The sequence below is a fragment of the Ambystoma mexicanum genome, chromosome 1q (genome assembly GCF_040938575.1).
Source record: "Ambystoma mexicanum isolate Mex_15411 chromosome 1q, UKY_AmexF1_1, whole genome shotgun sequence".
Lineage (NCBI taxonomy): Eukaryota > Metazoa > Chordata > Amphibia > Caudata > Ambystomatidae > Ambystoma > Ambystoma mexicanum.
Window position 1 is genome coordinate 1,473,278,605 of NC_090922.1, and position 20,151 is coordinate 1,473,298,755.

The following is a 20,151-nucleotide window of genomic DNA, read 5'->3' on the forward strand; positions in this document are numbered from 1 at the left end:
GCATATTTATTCACCATCAAGCCTCTTTAATCTATAGCTTGCAGATTTCTAAGGCAGGAACATGCTTGTTGTCTTCTGATGTACACACAGCAGAACAAAGAGCACCAGCGCGGGAGGTAAGATCCTAAATAACCACTTAAGAAAAACTATAGAGCTTTGTCAGTCACAGCGGGACGGGGGGGCAAACACATGTCAGTTTGTGTTTCAGTTGAAAGTGGTTAATATGTCCTGGGTGCCCACCCAGCCTTACCCTCATTCAGACATACTTCTGTTGCAGAGTAGGCGCAGTGTCTCTTTTCCCTGGCACTACCAGAAAAACATGCTGTTTGTTCAAATCCCCATTGAAGGGGCTAACTAAAGTCGACCTTAACCTTTCCTGTTATTGGGCCTCATTATGAGTTTGCCGGTCCGGAAACAAGGGGGCCGGTGAACTCACCGGCACCCTTGTTTCCGGATCGGCAAACTCTGAGTCTGCCTGCCGTAGCCGCTGTGACCGACAGGTCTGACACTGCTTGGTGCAACGGACAAGGTAGGCAGCCTCCTCACGGAAGCGCCTGCACCGTTAACAACGGCGCCGGCGAATCTGACTCCCCACTCCCATAGAGTCCTATCGGACTCTATGGGAATGGAGACTTACATTTTACCGGCGCCTGACTTTCCGGGCCGCTGTATTTGTAATATCCCGGTGACACTGGGAAGTCAGGCACCAGTAAAATATTACGAGTCCGGTGGAAACCCGCTTGTAGCATCGGCAGGGGTACCGCGGGACTCGTAACGATGCCCATTGTCTTTCTAACAAGTAAACGCATTTTGTGTTTTGTATGACAAAGTCTAACTAGACTACCAGATTCAATCAAAATTTGGCTCATCACACTTAAATTAGAATACATTGATCTAAAATGACAAATTCTTGGTGCTGACTTGTTAAGGGTGAGAGTCTTTGTGACTTTTTTTTAGAAAAATAATATTATTTCTAAGTACCGTTGAATGCATGTGTGATACTGCAATAAGCATGGTATACTGAAATTTCTCAAAAAAAGGTTATCATACCGTAAACAATTCAATACCATGACAACACTGTTAGGAAATTCCGGCACAGACTTGCGTGTCCTCGTCTACAGCAAAGGTTCACCCCTCCTGCAACCCCATGTGCCCTGGGAGTGTATAGGGAGCAGATTTTTCTTCTGCCTTGAACGTCTCCTTCTTCACCTCAGGGTGCGGGCCTTGGAAATTGCAAGTCCAGTGAGTTATTCTCATTTGCTTTAGAATGTATCTTCAGTGTCTTTATAGGATCGGAAGAATGAGTTAGAGGCCCCTTCTTTTAATGCAAACTTCCTCAGGTGATTGGGCCTTCCTTTGCTTTGCTCCAGAGGAAGTGGGAGGTACAGGAAACAGAGAGAGACACAGAGAGAAACAAGATGGTGGAAGTCTCCTTCCATTGACCAGAGCACTCCTGCTTATCATGATCCCGCCCCTTCCCTTCTCAATAAGAGCAAAGGCCTTAAGAGATGCAGTACCCTGGTGTGAGGCTACTCCTTTTCAATGGGCGTGTTCCTTTGATGTCCGTGCCCAGGACTGCTGCCTGCTGTGTGGCTATATCGGGCGGAGTGTGTTACATGCCCTCACAAAAAGACCAAAGAGGAGGCCCGGCACTCCAGATTCCTGTCGTGCCATTAGGCAGTCTGCACTCGGCTGACCAGAATACACATCAAAGGTTACTTATGATCATCGCAGTAATCGTAGTTGGTAAATGGGGATGTATCTTAAATGCTGCCTCTGCACTGCAGGGAATTGTCTGTCGCTAAGGCTATCGAGTGGGCATCTTGTGACCTTTGAGCCTGCTCTGTGCCACAAGTAGAGCGGGTGCCACGGATCAGTTTACTGATGCAGCAGGGTACAAGTATACTATGCTTTTGGCATCTTGTTGGCAAATTACCCTTTTGGAGATGGAATTACCATCATCATGATATTTATGAATACAAATAAAAAAAAGCCACGGTTTTACACCCTTGCCAGATGGCAACTCATCGCAAAGGTAGAGACTCACCCTTCTAAGGGTCTGGCTCATCCTCCTGGTGAAAATACAGACTGAGGCCATCTTCATTGGAGTGCTGCACCCCATGTTTGTGTTGGATGTCCATGTCCATTCCCTGTAGGGCTATAGCCAGACACAATAACTTGTGATTCTCTCCCTGCATGACCATAACCACCTAAGAGGTCTGTGGTCTGTTTGCACAGTGAAGGGAGACCCATAGAGGGTACCTCCCAAAACACTGCAAATGCCTCCTTCTCAATGGTGGCCCAGTTGCGCTCTCGCTTGGTCAAGCTCCTACTTCGGTACACACAAGATTGTTCTACCCCCTCAGAGTTCAGTTGTTCCAGCACTGCAACAAAGCCAAATTCTTAAGCGTCTGTCTGATGATAAACTCTTGCCAAAATCCGGGACCCATAGAAATGGGGTTTGGCACAGGCCATCCTTCAAGCTCTGGAAGAATGACTGACAGGCAGGGGTCCACATGACCTTCTTTGGCCGTTTCTGTGATGTCACATCATTCAGGGGGAGAGCAAGTATCCGATACCCATTAAACAATGCCAGTAATAACCTGTGAGGCTTAGGATGGTCCTAACTTGAGTCTGGGTGGTGGGGATGCCCCAATCCATCACCGCCTGGGCAGAGGCTGTTTCTTACCTCCACCTACCAGAGTACCCTGCACTATATGGCACTTGGACGACCTTGATAGTCAAGCCAGCCTTCCGCATGGCTGGAAGCACCTGTTCCAGATGGGATAGATGATCGATCCAAGTGTTGCTGAATATCGAACGTCGTCTATGTAGGCAACGATGAAGTCTTCCAACCCTATTTGGACCTGGTTCACCATCTTTTGGAAGGTGGCAGTGCATTCTTTAGTCCGAATGGCAGAACAGTGAACTCATAATGCCCTTCCCGGATCAAGAATGCAAACCACTGTTTTGCTTGATTGGTCAGACTGACCTGCCAGTACCCTGCCGTGAGGTCAAGGTACACGTGAGCTTGGCAGCTTCTAACTAGTCAATCAGTTCATCTGCCTGAGGGATGCAGTGTGCGTCTATCTCCCTGACATAGTTGAGCCCCGGTAATCCACGCAAAAGCGGGCCTCGGTTTTGCTGCTGCTGGACCTTTTAGGGACCAGTACCATTGGGCTAGCCCAGAAGATGCGAGCAGGCTCGATAACCCCCAAGGCCAACATCTTGAAGACTTCCTCCGTGATGGTGTTTTGACCATGTCGGACATCCATTGAATCCAACAGATGTTGGCTGTAATTCCACTGGGGCTAATTACACCAGCGGAATTAGCACAGACTCATCATTCGGCAGTATGGAAAAAATCATGGTAATTCTGTTACCGCCATCCTTAACATATACTGCCAGACTCATAATGAGTCCCTTAGACTGTAACAATGGGTGCACTAACTCCTTTTGTATGGCTTGTAAATTGATGAAAGTAAATCTGACTGGTGGATAATTTGTGATAGTATGGATGTAATTGCAGTATACATTGATCAGTGACATTAGCTTTTATACCTGTTTAAAGGCATTTGTGTGGCTGGTGACCATATAAATGGATGAACTAGTGACCTTTTAAAATATTGTATGCTTTGGTTGGTGACTATGTGTTAGGCCAATGGTTTGACTTATGATCCTAACTTTTGTCAGCTGGTGTATTGGTTAGCCAAGTGGATGGGAATGGTTAGGTGGAATAGCTGGCACATCTGTTTAGAGTGACCTGGTTTGGCTTGAGACTTACAAGTCATGTGATATTATTATTAACTGTAACTTGGTAACCCCTGAGAGAATCCTCTAATGTGATGTACAACCGTTTCGAAAGTGTGGTATTTTGACTGGTTATTCAGTAAAGTGACATCTTTGAGAGGCTTTGGGGTCAGTTTGTGTCGCTGGTGACCACCTGGTTGGTCAGATCATTTGCTGAATGACCACTGCACAAAGGACCATACAATCTAATAATCAGCCTTTCACTTGTTGGAATGTAGTTACCATTTTATACACTGTTTCAGACCACTGTTACAAGTAGCATTTGTTATGTGAATAGACATTTTTATTGTTTCTTTGCAGTACTTAATGTGTTATTTTTATATTTTTTACAGTTGCATATGATGATAATTGGAGTGAGTATATTTTTTTATATTTAACTTGTCAAATGTGTTGGAATAGTCTTCAAATAAAGTGAATTCAATTATTTCAGTATTTTCAATATTTTCTGGTTAACCAATTATGTAGATACATTAAAGCACAATGCATAGGGCTACTAAAAATAAACCTGAATAAATAAATACATGTATTTGGAAGGGATTGTGTCCTCCGATGTATTCCTTATCTTTGATAATATGTTTCCAGCTTGCTGGCCTCGGAAATGTTTTCTGTAGAGGGCGCTGCGCGTCAACGTCCGCCGAGTCGATGTCCCTCGACGGCCACCGTATCGGCGCCGACGTCACCATGCCCATAAATAGCCACGCATGGCGTCCATTGCTCAGTTCCGTTTTTCTGTGCTTCGTGGGACCTCGGAACATCGTTGCTCAGTTCAGTCAGATAACCTAATCTACATCTACTCGAATATACCAACTCGTTCTCGATGGCTTCTTCATCGGAACCGACAACGCCGCGATCCGGCTTCAAAAAATGTCGAGACTGCGGTAAAAAAAATGTCGATAACGGATCCACACAGGATCTGCTTGTGGTGCTTGGGAGGCGGGCACCATTGTTCGGAGTGTGAGGACTGCCTGTCCATGACGGTGAAAGTCTTGAAGGAGCGCAAGGGGAAGCTCGAGAGAGGTAAGTCAGTCAAAACCTCCTCGAAAGTTTCTTCGGCCGAGTCGAAGTATTCGTCTCCTCGCCGTCGAAAAAATTCCCATTCTGGATCTCAAAGTAGCTCCCACCATTCGTCGAGATCAAGACACTCAAAGAAGAGACGTCGAAGATCCCCTTCCTCGTCATCTTCTGTTTCCCCAGAAAGGGTCTCCTGCCTGACAAAACACAGCTCTCAGGCTGAGTGGGAGGAATTCAGGAAGAAAATGTTAAGCGTCTTCGAGAAAGCGGCCTCGCCCCCCTCGAAGACAGCTGAGGGTGATACCCCAGGTGAAAAACCCAAAAAATCAAAAGGCTGCAGCACCCGGCGAAACATTCCACCCGAGAGCGTCACGGGCCATCGGGTAAGAAGGCATTGTCTTCGACGCCATCGTCGAAGATCCCTTCGACGCATGGATCAGCGCCATCGACGCCGTTGTCGAAGGGTTCTTCGAAGCATCGGTCGATCGACTCGATGCCATCGTCGACACCGACGTCGACGCAGATGAAAGAGAAGACCACGGCTACTCCACAGCCAACAGTGATTCCAAGAGCCTCCGGCACGACGCTGAGATCGTCGTCGATATCCTCAAGTAGGATCCCGATCCTCTCGAGTTCTTCGAGGCCTCTTCCAGTTTTCTCGACGCTGTTCTCGGCGCCTTCGAAGCCTGTCACATCGGCGTCGACGACATCGACTTTTTCTCGCCCAATAATGACGAGTTTGGCTCCTTCTGCCTTAAAAATGGGTTTTATACCATTTCAGAGGTCAGAGTACCCTGGATGATCTTCAATTTATGAAGAAGGGGAAGATTCTGACCAGGAAACCTTCGGGTTGCAGAGGACCACACTACCTGTTTCAGAGGATTTCACCTCTGAGGAAAGAAGGTTGAAAGACCTGCAGGAGTCATTACATGAGGCAAGTGGGCTGGACACTTCCCCAGAAGTGGATTTTGTTAAACCAGACCCAGGGGAACATGCCGAAACACCCTATAGAACCTTGATGGCAAGAATTATTGAATTCATGGGTTGGTCTGCGCCTTCGCCTGTTTTTCAACAGGATGACTTAGCAGACATATTAGACAAAGGTCCACAGGAGGATCCTGTGGTCCCCTTCCATACAGCTTTACAAAGAAAGATTGCATCTAACTGGGAAACTCCTGAAGTTATCCCTGCTGTCAATAAAAGATTATCAGCCAAGTATAGGGTAGCTGCAGCTGACCCTGAATACTTATCGAAACACCCGACTCCAGAGAGTCTGGTGGTCCAAGTGGCAACTTCATCAAGCAGCATGACCGCTTGCCCTACTGTCCCACAGGATAGAGATGACAAGAGGTACGATTCTATGGCAAAGAAAGTCTTCTCTGCTTGTAGTATGGCGTTGAAGTCCATCAACGCCACCTGTACGCTCGCCAGGTTCAGTCACACACTGTGGAAGTGTGCTTCATCAGCGGCTGACTGCATACCCGAAGGAGAGGAAAAGGAAGCCTTCCTTAACATTATTAAAGATGGCAAAGATGCCATGTGCGAGTCACTTCAAACTGGCATCGATTCCGCTGACAGTATCAGCAGGGCCATGGCGGCAAGTACAACAATCCGCAGGCATGCGTGGTTGCGAAAGTCTGGCTTTGCTCCAGATGTACAGGCCAGACTTTTGAATATGCCCTTTGACGGCTCTTCATTATTCGGAAAAAAGGCTGATGACAATCTGGAAAAGTTGCAGACGTCTAAAGCAGCAGCAAAGTCTTTAGGAGCTGCTATCCGCCAAACTCCTTTTCGCCCCTCAGGAACCTCTGGGAGAGGAAAGTCCTTTCGCTATTATTCCGCATTCGGGAAAGGCAGAGGACAGCCGGCTCAAAGAGGCCAAAGGAGATACACCCGAGGTGGACGGGTCAAAAGTACTAAGGCAGCAGCAGCAGCAGGTGCCTCTTTACCCTCGGCATCTGCATCAGCCGCCACCAAACCACTCTGAGGTCTTTCCACACAAGACACCTGTAGGGGGCAGGTTAACTCACCATCTGAAGGAATGGCAGACTATTACGTCAGATGCTTGGGCATTGGAGACAGTTGCCCAGGGTTACTGCCTACCCTTTCTACACATCCCTCAGAGTCATCCACCGGGGAACAGCTCTCTAAAAGTTCCAGATCTGCTCCTCTTGCAGGAAATTAAAGACCTGCTAGAGAAAGGTGCCATAGAACCGGTACCTGTAGCGAACAGGAACAAGGGCTGGTACTCCCCCTACTTTCTCATACCAAAGAAGTACGGAGGACTGAGACCCATCCTGGACTTACGAGAATTGATCAAGTTCGTTAGGAAGGACAAGTTCAATATGGTAACTCTCTCTCAGATCCTTCAGGCCCTCCAGCTCCAGGACTGGCTGGTATCTCTGGACCTTCAGGATGCTTATTTCCATGTGCCAATCCATCTCAAACACAGGAAATACCTGAGGTTCGCAATTGGCGACTCTCATTATCAATTTCGAATTCTGCCATTTGGGCTGACCTCCGCCCGAGGGTCTTCACCAAGCTAATGTCGGTAGTGGTTGCGAGTCTAAGGAGGGAAGGGATCCACGTCTACCCCTACCTGGACGATTGGCTGATCAGGGCTGTATCTTCGGAACAAGCTCAGACCCAGCTAGATTATGTCTGCCACTTCCTTCACAAACTGGGCTTCTCCCTCAATTTAAAGAAGTCACAGAGACTCCAGTTCATTAGAGCGGTCCTGGACACTTCCCTGGGAAAAGCCTCGCCACCAGAGGTGAGGGCTCAAGATATTCTGCAGATGGTCAACAAGTTTCAAAATGCCCAACGTTTCCCAGCCTTCGACTTTTTGAGGTTGCTCGACCTCATGGCATCCTGCATCTTCCTTGTGCCAGAGGATCGCCTGAGAATGAGATCTCTTCAGTGGGCACTGAGAACTCAGTGGTCGCAATTCTCAGGGGGAATGACAGATCTCCTCCGGATTCCGGACAAGGTAGCCCGCGACCTTCAATGGTGGGCCTATCCAGAGAACATCTTGAAAGGAGAACTGTTTTGGCAACCATGGCCGGAGATAACAGTAGTCACAGACGCCTCACTCACGGGGTGGGGAGCCCATGCCAACGACTTGACCATCAGCGGTCATTGGTCTCCATCGGAGTCCAGACTACACATCAACCTATTGGAGCTGAGAGCGATCAGACTAGCGCTGAAAGCTTTCCTGCCATCAGTACAGGGGAGAAATGTCCTAATAATGATGGACAACACGGTGGCCATGCACTACCTCAACAAAAGAGGAGGCGTAGGGTCACTGCCACTGTGCAGAGAGGCAATGCAGCTCTGGTTTTGGGCAATTCAGGAAGGAATCTCTCTATCAGCAGTCCACCTAGCCGGAGAGAAGAACTTGACAGCGGACGCTCTCAGCAGGCAGAGCACAGTCTCCCACGAGTGGGAGCTAACTCAGGAAGTCCTTCAAGAGATCTTCGCCCTTTGGGGAACCCCTCAGGTGGATCTGTTCGCCACAAGCACCAACAGGAAGTGCAATCTGTTCTGTTCAAGGGAATTTCCCCTGAGAGGAGCTCTAGGAGACGCGTTCGTAGTGGACTGGGAGTTTCCACTCCTTTACGCGTTTCGACCAGTCCCTGTTATTCCTCAAATGATCAGGAGGTTGAGAAGATTCCGGAAAACCATGATCCTAATTGCCCTGGACTGGGCCAGGAGAACGTGGTACCCGGACCTTCTAGATATGTCCATCTGCCCTCCAATCTGTCTTCCACTCAAAGAGAATCTTCTCTCGCAGAAGGGAGGTCAGGTTCTCCATCCAGACATCAGAACCCTCAACCTTCACGCTTGGCTTCTGAAAGGGTGAGGTACAAGGATTGGTATCTCCCTGATGACATCATGAGGTGTTGCTTTCGGCCAGAAGGCCAGCAACAAAGTCTTTATACCGCTGCCGTTGGAACAAATTTTGCAGCTGGTGTAGAGAAGGGAATATCGACCCGTTTTCATGTGGTACACCAACGGTGTTATCGTTTCTACTCTACCTGGCAAACTCAGGCCTTCAATTTGGCACTGTAAAAGGCTATCTCGCAGCGCTTTCGATCTTCAAGCGCAATGCGGAGGAACCATCGTATTTCAAACTACCTCTAGTGATAGCATTTCTCAAGGGATTAACTAATGTTTATCCTCCAAAACCATTCCAAGTTCCCTTATGGGACTTAAATTTAGTCTTAAACTTCCTAATGGGCACTCCATTCGAACCACTTCACTCTTGTTCGCTGAGATTTCTCACGCTTAAAACTGTCCTATTGGTAGCACTAACATCTGCTAGGAGGATGAGCGAGCTACAAGCTCTCTCCTGTAAACCCCCACATACAATTTTCCACAAGGATAAAGTTGTCCTACAGGTGAAGCCTAATTTCCCCCCAAAGGTGGTTTCTGAATTTCATATTACTCAGAAAATTACCTTACCTTCGTTCTACCCTCCTCCCCATCCGGGGAAAGAGGAAGAAAGGCTGCATAGGCTGGACCCAAGGCGAGCTCTAAGCTTTTACATCAGAAGAATGGCTAGGATCAGGCAAGCAGACCAACTGTTTGTAGGATATTCAGGTCACAAGTTGGGATTACCCATAACAAAACAAACCATTTCCAGGTGGATTATTTTGGCCATTCTGGAATGTTACAAACTGGCAGGGAAAGAGCCACCCCAAAATCTTAGGGCTCATTCAACCAGGGGTATCGCAGCCTCTTCGGCTCTCCAAAGAGGGGTACCGGTCAGAGACATATGTGCCGCTGCCACATGGTCGTCCGCACATACATTCACAAAATTTTACAACCTGGGTTCCTCCACTAGTCAAGAGACCAGATTTGGCAAGGCCGTATTACATTCGGTCCATCCCTAAAGGGATACATAACATTCTTACTCCCACCTCCAATTGCATGCCACTGCTATGGGAGTCTATCAAAGATAAGGAATACGTCGGAGGACACAATCCCTTCAAAGAACAAGTTACTTCTTATCTTGTAACGTTCTTTCGACGGGGTGTTCCTCCGACGTATTCCTTATCGCCCCTCCCATCCATCCCTGCAGTAATACTTCCCTTGTGGTTGCAGCTTACGCTCCTTCAAGGTCAATAACAAATTCAGGCAGGACTTTTCTTATGCTACAAAACGGAACTGAGCAACGGACGCCGCGCGTGGCTATTTATGGGCATGGTGACGTCGTCGCCGATACGGTGGCCGTCGAGGGACATCGACTCCGCGGACGTCGACGCGCAGCGCACTCTACAGAAAAAATTTCCGAGGCCAGCAAGCTGGAAACGTATTATCAAAGACAAGGAATACGTCGGAGGAAAATCCTGTCGAAAAAACGTTACAAGGTAAGAAGTAACTTGTTCTTCTCAATTATCTTCATTAATTGTTATTGACACTGAATAACTGGCGTATGGAGTGCCATCTTGAAATAATTCCCACAAAATAAATGTAAGTTTCAAATTAGAAAATAAAAACTTCTATCTTTCTTTTATTTTTGTACATTTCGAAAGAAAAGTTTTTTGCCTTTCACAATCACCCTGGGTAAAAAATAAAACAAGGAAGCAGATTTGCATTTAATGAGAAACAAGAAAAATCGACCTGACACTTTAAGGCAGCCGGGCTCCTCAAGTATTCTACCATGTAGTGTAAGGACAAATAGAATCGTTCATTCTAATGGATTGTGTCCTCCCACAGATTCCTCACCTTAGATATATTCATATTCTGTTTTGCAGGCAGCACTTTTCAGCATTGTCATCAATGCCCCTCAATGGTTACCGTTCTCGCATCCGGATGTGACGTTGATGATAGTATAAATAGCACGCACTGCACCAGTTGCCTTGGCTCCAATTTTCTGCATGCACAGCATGCTCTCGGAACGGTTCGACTTGCCTCAGCAAATTCCTTTTTCGACGAATGTTAGAATATTTTTGAATCTTTTAGTGATTTGATCATGATGTCTACACCGAAAACATGCTTCAAGAGATGTGCGAACTGTGACTCGAAAATGCCGATCACTGATCTGCACAGGACTTGTCTCTGGTGTCCCAACGAAAATCATGAAGTCCTCGAATGCGGCTCCTGTCAATCGTTAACCAGTAAGACCTTTAAGGAGAGAAGGTTGAAACTCGCACTAGGACGGTCAGTTTCAGAATCCGTCTTCCAGACCTTCAAAAAGAAAATCCTCCAAAGGTAGGAGCTCAACGGAATATAAGTCTCTGTAAAGGCCCAACAAGTGTTACCCGTTGCTCTTCATCTTCACGGAAGAATAAAAAACAATGCCATTGTTCAGCATCTGCAGTTTCCTTGCCCGGCAGACGTCAGGTTTGCTTCCCCCAAAACTGCAGCGAAATGGGAACATTTACGGGAGAAAATATTGGAGGTGTTTTCAAGGGCGGACCTTCCTGGTCTCTTGAAAGAGCCAAAGAAGGATGTTGATCCCACTGTGTCCTCCAAAAACGGGAGGGAATTGAGTAAGGCTTCGACCTGCAAGGCCAAAAGAGGAAGGTCCTCTGATATGTCTACTCGAGGTGTGTCAACAGCGTCAACCGCCGAGTTTGCATCGAAGCAAAGGGCTTCAGTGGCGTCCTCCTCAAAGGAGTCGAAGTCTCACCCAAATGCAGCCTATAGGACCGTCATTAACATGGTGAAATAATATTTAGGATGGGTTTGTCTTGTAAAAGACATTACCCAAGATGTCCTAACTGACATCTTAGATAAAGGCCCTCCTAAGGAGCCTGTGCTGCCCTTCCATACAGCACTAAAGAACCCATTTATGGAAATCTGGAAAAATAACAGACACAACTCTGGCTGTAAATAAGGAGTTGGCGAAAATGTACAAGCCTTCTTCTGTGGACTCTAATTTTCTCTCTAAGCATCCAACACCAGAGAGCTTAGTTGTACAGACGACAACTTAGAAATCTGCAAATTATCCAACCATCCCTCCAGATAGGGACAATAAGCAGTGCCACCTTTGCAAAAAGGATCTTTTCAGCAGGAAGCATGGTTTTAAAAGCCATTAACGCATCTTGTTCACTGGCAACATATACTTACACATTATGGAATGTGATTGCACAAGCTGTGGGAAACATTCCTGAAGGGGAGTTGCGAGAAGGTTTTAATAACCTGATTAATTACTAAACGGAGGCTTCCTGTTAATCCCTTCTGGCAGAACTAGGCACATCATATTGTATTAGCAGATGTATGGGCTCTAGTGCAGTAATCAGGCAGTTTGCATGGCTGCGTAAATCTGTCTTTGCCCCTGACATCTAATAGGGTTTTAGATATGCCTTTTAATGGGCCAACTTATTTTACCCCAAGTCACACGACAGCCTAGAAAAACTGCAGTCTTCTCAGGCTGCAACAACACCCACCATGACAACTGGAAAGGGTGGTAATTTTCAGTCAAAGGGGAAGAGGTCAGACAAGTCAGAAGCAAGGGCAAAGAAGATTTAGATATTCCCCTATAGGTTGTGGAAGGAAAACTGTTGGCCAGCAACCTCCTCCTTGCCATCAGCAGCAGCCAAAGCCCCAAAGCCTCTCTTAGCACGTTGCTCGTAGGACCCCAGTGGGAGGCAGGCTGACCCAGCATCTGCAAGAATGGCATCTCATTACTTCAGATGCATGGGCACTATTGATAGTGGCCCAGGGGTACTGTGCCCCATTTCTGTAAAGACCTCCAGATTGTCACCTGAGCAAACCATCTCTTCAGAATCCAGCTGCACTCCTCCTACAGGAGATTCTTTCCCTGTTGGAGAAAGATGCAGTGGAGACGGTACCTGTATCGGAACAAAACCATGGTTGGTACTCCACCTATTTCCTTGGTCTCAAGACAAATGGACGACTGCGACCCATCATAGGCCTGAGGAGCTTGAACAAGTTCCTCAGGAAAGACACATTCAAAATGGTCTGTCCTTCGCAGGCCCTTCAGCTCCAGGAATGGATGGTTTCACTCACTCTGGTACCCTGACCTTCTAGACATGTCCATCTTCCCTCCATTCCATCTTCCCCAGGGACTAGACCTATTCTCGTAAGAACAAGGCTGTCTTCTTCATCCAGGAATCATTATCATCTCAGAAACCAGGCATGGAGGTTCAGTCTTCTAAGATATACAGATTGGGAACTCCCGGAAGACGTTATGGTGGTGTTGCTTTCGACTAGAAGCCCAGCAACCAAAGCCCTATATCACTGCCGTTGGAACACGTTTTGCAGCTGGTGCAGCGCTAATGATATAGCTCCTTTCTCTTTTAATACACCTGCATTGCTTTCTTTTTCACTGCACCTAGCCCCTCCGTTAAGGGATACCAACCGGCGTTATCCATCTTCAAATGCAGACAGGAACAAAGCTCTTATTTTGGGATGCCTATTGTGATACAATTCTTGAAAGGACTGGCAAATACATTCCCATTGGTCCCTTTTCTGGTTCTGCCATGGGATTTGAACTTAGTACTTACATTTTTAATGGGAACACCTTTTGAGCTGTGTCATTCCTGTCCTCTTAGGTTATTATTAACCTGGAAACCATCTCTTTATTAGCCATCACCTCTGCTCGTAGGGTGAGTGAACTACAAGCATTATCATGCAAACCACTGTTTACTGTATTTTCTAAGGAAAGGGTTGTTTTGAGCGTTCATCCCTCCTTACAAAGGTGGTCTCTGAATTTCATCTAACACAAAAGATTACACTCCAGCTTTTTATCTCCCTCCTCATTCTTCTAAGGATGAAGAGAGGTTAGACAGGCTTGACCCGAAAAGTGCTCTTAGCTTTTACATTTCAACAATGCAAGCCATCAGATAGGCTTCCCTGGTTCATTGGTTACACTGTTCAAAAATTAGGACAAGCTGTGACCTAGCAAACACTTGCACGTTGGATCATTTTATGCGTTTCAGAGTGTTACTCCCATAGAATTAAATAGCCCATTCCACCAGGGGAGTAGCTACTACTCTGGCTCTACAAAGAGGTGTACGAGAGCAGAACATTTGCAATGCCACAAAGTGGTCCTCACTCCATACTTTCTAAAAAAAACACCCTGATGGCCAGGGCGATCGCTTGGGAAGAGTGGTTCTGTACAATATTATTTGCTAAATAAAACTTTTCCCAAAAATCCTCTTCGAATGGATTGTGTCCTCCCACGTATTCCTCATCTTTGATATTCGTATCATCAGCTTTGTTGCTTCGGGAAAAATGCAATGACCACATCGGAGGGTGCTGTGCTCGATTTCATGACTTCGATGTCCCTCGAAGGCTGCCGTATAGCGTCAACGTCATCTGTAGTAAAAATAGCTTGATGGGTTCATTTCCGTTTTTCCAAAAGCTTTCGCTTCGTGTGTTTGAAATAGCGCTTCAGTTTTTAATCAAGATGTCTTCCTCTTCAAATCCTTCAACCCTAAAAACTGGTTTAAAAAAAGCCAGGATTGCGGGAAGAAGATGTCGATCACTGATCCCCATCGCGTTTGCCTGTGGTGCCTGAGTCCCGACCATCGGACCGATGACTGCGGGTCCTGTCAGGCTATGACACCAAAAGCTCTCAAGGAACGACGAGGTAAATTGGCGGTGGGGAGGGAAACTTCAAAGGCTTATTCGAAGAGAAAAAAAGACTCCACGGAGTCTAGGGACTCATCCCGGCGTAAGTCAAAGAGGTTTCCATCGAGGAGTCAGTCGAGAAAATGTTCGTCTTCTTCAAAGAAGGCGAAGAAGAGACGTCACCGATCTCCCTCTTCTTCTTCTTTTTGTCTTCTGACTCCACAGGGGTTATCACTTGTCCAACTAAACATGATTCCCCTTAGAAATGGGAGGCCTTCAGAGCCTCAATGATGCAAATCTTCGAGAATGCGGCCTGACCCCCACGAAGAAATCGCGCGAAGACCATCCCCCAGCTCATCCTTCGGATGACAGAGGAAGGTCAGAGACTACTAAACGCTCTAAATCTGGTGAGAAATCCTCGAGGGTCTACAGAACCTTCTCCGGTACCTAAGAAAAATAGCAAGTCGACAAGCCTATCGGTGCATAAATCAAAGGCAACGCCAGACTAAATGGCTTCAGGTTCCAAAACTTCATCGTCACCTGTGTCGAAGGTTTTGTCGACACCAGTGCCGAAGTTTTAGTCTACGCCATCCTCGAGGATGCCTTTGTCTAAGGCACCTTCGACTTTATCAAAGCCAGCGTCTATAACATCTACTCCTTTGTTGAATTCACAGACGATTCCTATAGCGCCCTCAACGACATTGGCGAAACCAATGCCAATGACTTCATGGCCTCAACCCACGGATTAGGTTTATGTCTATGAAGAGGAGCAATCCTCTGAGGAGGATTCTTCCCCATTTCGGTTGAAGTATGGAACAAAGAATGCTCTTGATGAGCTGATTGATCCAGAATCAAAAATGTCGGTCGGTCGAATAGCACAGCGAGTAGATTGCTCGCTTTGGTATCCGTGCAGAGCCTGCTGGCGCAGGTTCGAATCCCGGCAGGGCCAAACTCAGCCTCTCATCCTTCTGAGGTCGGTAAATGAGCACCACACACTGTGGGTAATAATAAGCAGCGCTCAGATACCTGAGACTTTATAGCGATATATAAATGCTAAATTAATATTATGTCTAATCTTTATGACTGCCTCCAATCAGCTAGTGGCATTGACACTTCGCCTGAATTGGAGTTTGACAAACCTAACCCAGCTGATCATGCTGTTTCAGCATACAGGAACATTATGAATAGGGTTATGGGCTGGAAAAGGAATTCTCCCAACTACGAACAAAATGACTTGCCAGATATTCTGAGCCAAGGTCCTTAGAAAAGATCCAGTACTACCCTTTCATACAGCCTTTAAAGGCAGGTCATGGCCAATTGGGAGACCCTAGAATCTGGACCTGCGGTAAAGATACATTTTGCAAAAAAAATAGACCTTCATCATCTGATCCAGACTACTTAACTAAGCACCGTAGACCTGAAAGCTTAGTGGTCCAGGCAGCTACATCAACAAGAGAGTCTGCTTATCCCTTGATTCCCCCGGATAGAGATAACAAGAGAATTGAAGCCTGGTCTCTCAAAAAATGTTCTTCAAGCAGTAAGGCTTTAAAGTCAACCAATGTTACTTGTACCCTTTCGAGGTTTACCCACACCCTGTGGGACTGTGTTAGCATGGCGCTCAGCACATTCCAGAAGGCAAGGAATGAGACGGCTTCCTGGCTTTTGTGAAAGATGGAAAAGAGGCAATGGGGAATGTCTCCAGTCAGGACTGGACACTGCTGACAGTATCAGCAGGTCCATGGCTTCGTACACCGTGCTACGCAGGTTTGCGTGGCTGAGAAAGTCAGGCTTTGCACCGGATGTGCAGGCCAGGCTACTCAATATGCCCTTTGACGGCTTGAGGTTGTTCGGCAGCAAGGCCTAGTCTAGAGATGCTGCAGACCTCTAAGGCGGCGGCTAAATCACTTAGTGCCTCCACACGTCAACCTCAACAACACTCCTACTCAGGCTCATCTTCTTGGAGGGGTTGTCATTTTTGTTTTTATTCCTCATTTGGAAGACGAAGAGGACAGGCTAGTCAAAGAGGACAAAAGACATTCCCTCGTGGTGGACGAGGAAGGGGTGCTAGATGTCATGATTCCTGCCCCTCATGTCCCCAGCCCTCCAAGATGTCAGGCTGGAGCCAGGCCACGATCACCTACATGGCCCTCAAGGGCCTCTCCATCCCTCCAAAGACCCACTTGGAGTCAGACTTGGCACTTGTGGCACCAGACTCACTCACTCCCATAGGATAACATTGGGGATTGGACTTGTAGTGCATTGATGGGGACAAGATGGATGCCCCCACATATTTTGGTTCCCAGAACTGCATGTGCGGTCTAGTCATTTGGGTGTGGTTCAGCCCAGAGGCACCTGGGACACCCAGAGACTATTTAAGCCACACCCAGGCTGAGAAACATGCTTTGCGTTTTCTGCACCTGCAGCGTGACACTCACCGTGTTCGGATCGGTCTCCAGTAGGCCTGCATCTTTCTTCTGCGCTCAGCTCCTGCAAGAACAAGAACACCATTAGGAACAGCCTTACCTTGCGGCGCTTCTGCCCATCAGTCATCGCTCCTTCTGTTCTGCGGGCATCTTCGGCGGTGTCCTTCCCATCCAGGCACGCCGCTTCCTAAGGAAAAGGGAAAAGAACAGAAAAAAGGCATTAGTAAGCATTCTGCAAATCTTCGCTTATTTTTAAATACTGTACGAGCTTCAAACGCTTACCTGAATCCCAGCCGCTCTGGGGGAACTCTGTCTCTGGAACTTTTCATCCATCTGCAAGAGGGAAAAGACACTCCAGGTTAGCGTGCAAACATCTAGAGGCGCCGCATACCGCGCTTACCCACCGCATTTGTCTTTCATAACCGGCATCCACGCTGAAAACGTTGCGGCATCTAAAAGACACCGAAAAAGAACTCAGTTCAATGCAAATACGAAAGGGGTGCATCGCGCTCTTACTCACCTTCAGCGCTACTCATCTCAGCAGTATGCCGCCATCCCCGGAAGCCGGCCATCATCTAAGGAAGGAAAGGAACGAAGATAGAGAACTGTTCAAAAGACTCATTATACTTACCTGTTGGACTCTTGCCAGTGAAGTAACTAAGCAGCAACGAGCCTGCATCAATCAACGCGCCCCTGTGCTGAAGGCAGGATGGAGCGCACACTATACAAGAAAACAAGGTGAGCTATGGATCAAAGGGAAGGGTTGGACCCCGGGGAAGAAGGGGTTCAAGCACACAGAGACAATAGGGAGTTAAACTCTACCAATCCTGTGTTTTAGGCCCAGTCTCCAGTCGAATAGCCTCTAGGGAAGGGTTCGAGGTCGTAAGAGGTCAGAACAGGCTGAGTGACGTCCCCATGGATACCAGGTGAGCGTTACACTAGATCAGCCCCAGCAGCGGCAACTGTCTCCTCAGTCGCTACTACAGCCACCTCTAAGCCACTCTGAAGCCTTGAACCACAAGACCCCGGTGGGAGGCGGAATCTCTCAGCGTCTGAAAGAATGGCAAGGCATTACTTCAGGTGCTTGGGCACTGGAAACAGTATCCCAGTGTTACTGCCTTCCTTTTCAGAAAAGACCTCAGGACTATCCACCGGGATACAACTCTGTCAAAATTCCAGATCTGCTGCTGTTGCAGGAAAGGTTAACTGTGCTAGAGAAAGGTACAATAGAACATATACCTGTAGCGGAGAGGAACAAGGGTTGGTATTCCCCCTACTTTCTGATCCCCAAGAAGGACGGAGGATTGAAACCCATCTTGGACTTAAGAAATTTGAACAAATTCCTCAGGAAGGACAAGTTCAAGATGGTTACCCTTTTTCAGATCCTTCAGGCTCTCCAACTCCAAGACTGGTTGGTATCATGGGACCTTTCAGGATGCTTACTTTCATGCGCCAATCCATCTCAAGCACAGAAAGTACTTGAGGTTCGCAGTTGGCGGTTCTCACTATCAGTTTCGAGTTCTGCAATTCGGGCTGATCTCCGCCCGAGGGTTTTCACCAAGCTGGCAGCAAGTCTCAGGAGAGGGGGGATTCAAGTCTACCACTACCTGAACGATTGGTTGATCAGGACTTGTTCACCCGAACAGGCCCAGGAACATCTCAGAATCACCTGCCACTCCCTACACAGACTGGGCTTCTCCCTCAATTACAAGAAGTCCCATATGATGCCATTCCAAAGAATCCAATTCATCGGATCAGTCTTGGATACTTCCTTGGGGAAAGCCTCACCTTCAGAGGTGAGAGCTCAACACATTAAGCAGATGGTTCCAAAATTCCAGAAAGGCCAACATCTTCCGGCCTTCGATTTTTTGAGGTTGCTCGACCCCATTGCATCCTGCATTTTCCTGGTGCCAGGAGCCCGATTGAGAATGAGATCCCTTCAGTGGGCTCTCAGGACTCAATGGTCCCAATTTTCAGGGAATATGTCAGATTACCTGCAAGTTCCGAGCAGAGTTGCTCAAGACCTAGTTTGGTGGGCTTGCAAAGACAATATTCTCAAGGAAAAGTCTTTTTGGCAACCATGGCCGGATATAACAGTAGTGTATTCTGCTGCTGTTGCAGGAAAGGTTAACTGTGCTAGAGAAAGGTACAATAGAACATATACCTGTAGCGGAGAGGAACAAGGGTTGGTATTCCCCTTACTTTCTGATCCCCAAGAAGGACGGAGGATTGAAACCCATCTTGGACTTAAGAAATTTGAACAAATTCCTCAGGAAGGACAAGTTCAAGATGGTTACCCTTTTTCAGATCCTTCAGGCTCTCCAACTCCAAGACTGGTTGGTATCATGGGACCTTTCAGGATGCTTACTTTCATGCGCCAATCCATCTCAAGCACAGAAAGTACTTGAGGTTCGCAGTTGGCGGTTCTCACTATCAGTTTCGAGTTCTGCAATTCGGGCTGATCTCCGCCCGAGGGTTTTCACCAAGCTGGCAGCAAGTCTCAGGAGAGGGGGGATTCAAGTCTACCACTACCTGAACGATTGGTTGATCAGGACTTGTTCACCCGAACAGGCCCAGGAACATCTCAGAATCACCTGCCACTCCCTACACAGACTGGGCTTCTCCCTCAATTACAAGAAGTCCCATATGATGCCATTCCAAAGAATCCAATTCATCGGATCAGTCTTGGATACTTCCTTGGGGAAAGCCTCACCTTCAGAGGTGAGAGCTCAACACATTAAGCAGATGGTTCCAAAATTCCAGAAAGGCCAACATCTTCCGGCCTTCGATTTTTTGAGGTTGCTCGACCCCATTGCATCCTGCATTTTCCTGGTGCCAGGAGCCCGATTGAGAATGAGATCCCTTCAGTGGGCTCTCAGGACTCAATGGTCCCAATTTTCAGGGAATATGTCAGATTACCTGCAAGTTCCGAGCAGAGTTGCTCAAGACCTAGTTTGGTGGGCTTGCAAAGACAATATTCTCAAGGAAAAGTCTTTTTGGCAACCATGGCCGGATATAACAGTAGTGACGGACGTCTCACTCACGGGGTGGGGAGCCCACACCAACGATCTGACAATCAGCGGTCGTTGGTCTCCATTGGAGTCCAAACTACACATCAACCTTTTAGAGCTGAGGGCAATCAGACTAGCGCTGAAGGCTTTTCGGCCCACTGTAGAGGGAAAGAATGTCCTGATAATGACGAACAACACATTGACCATGTACTACCTCAACAAGAGAGGAGGCGTAGGGTCACTACCACTGTGCAGAGAGGAAATGCAGCTCTGGTTCTGGGCAATACAAGAAGGAATCTCTCTGTCGGCAGTTCACCTGGCTGGAGAGAAGAACACGGCGGCGGACGCTC

General features: G+C 47.4%; 1 protein-coding gene across 1 annotated transcript in view; it reads left to right on the forward strand.

Annotated features, from left to right (window-relative positions):
* LOC138549910 (HORMA domain-containing protein 1-like) overlaps positions 1 to 20,151 on the forward strand; it is a 1,553,847-nt gene that overhangs the window by 224,753 nt on the left and 1,308,943 nt on the right. Inside the window, exon 7 of the mRNA XM_069642372.1 lies at positions 4,143 to 4,163. Within this exon, the coding sequence (XP_069498473.1) occupies positions 4,143 to 4,163 (21 nt within the window). The remainder of the gene's footprint in view (positions 1 to 4,142; positions 4,164 to 20,151) is intronic.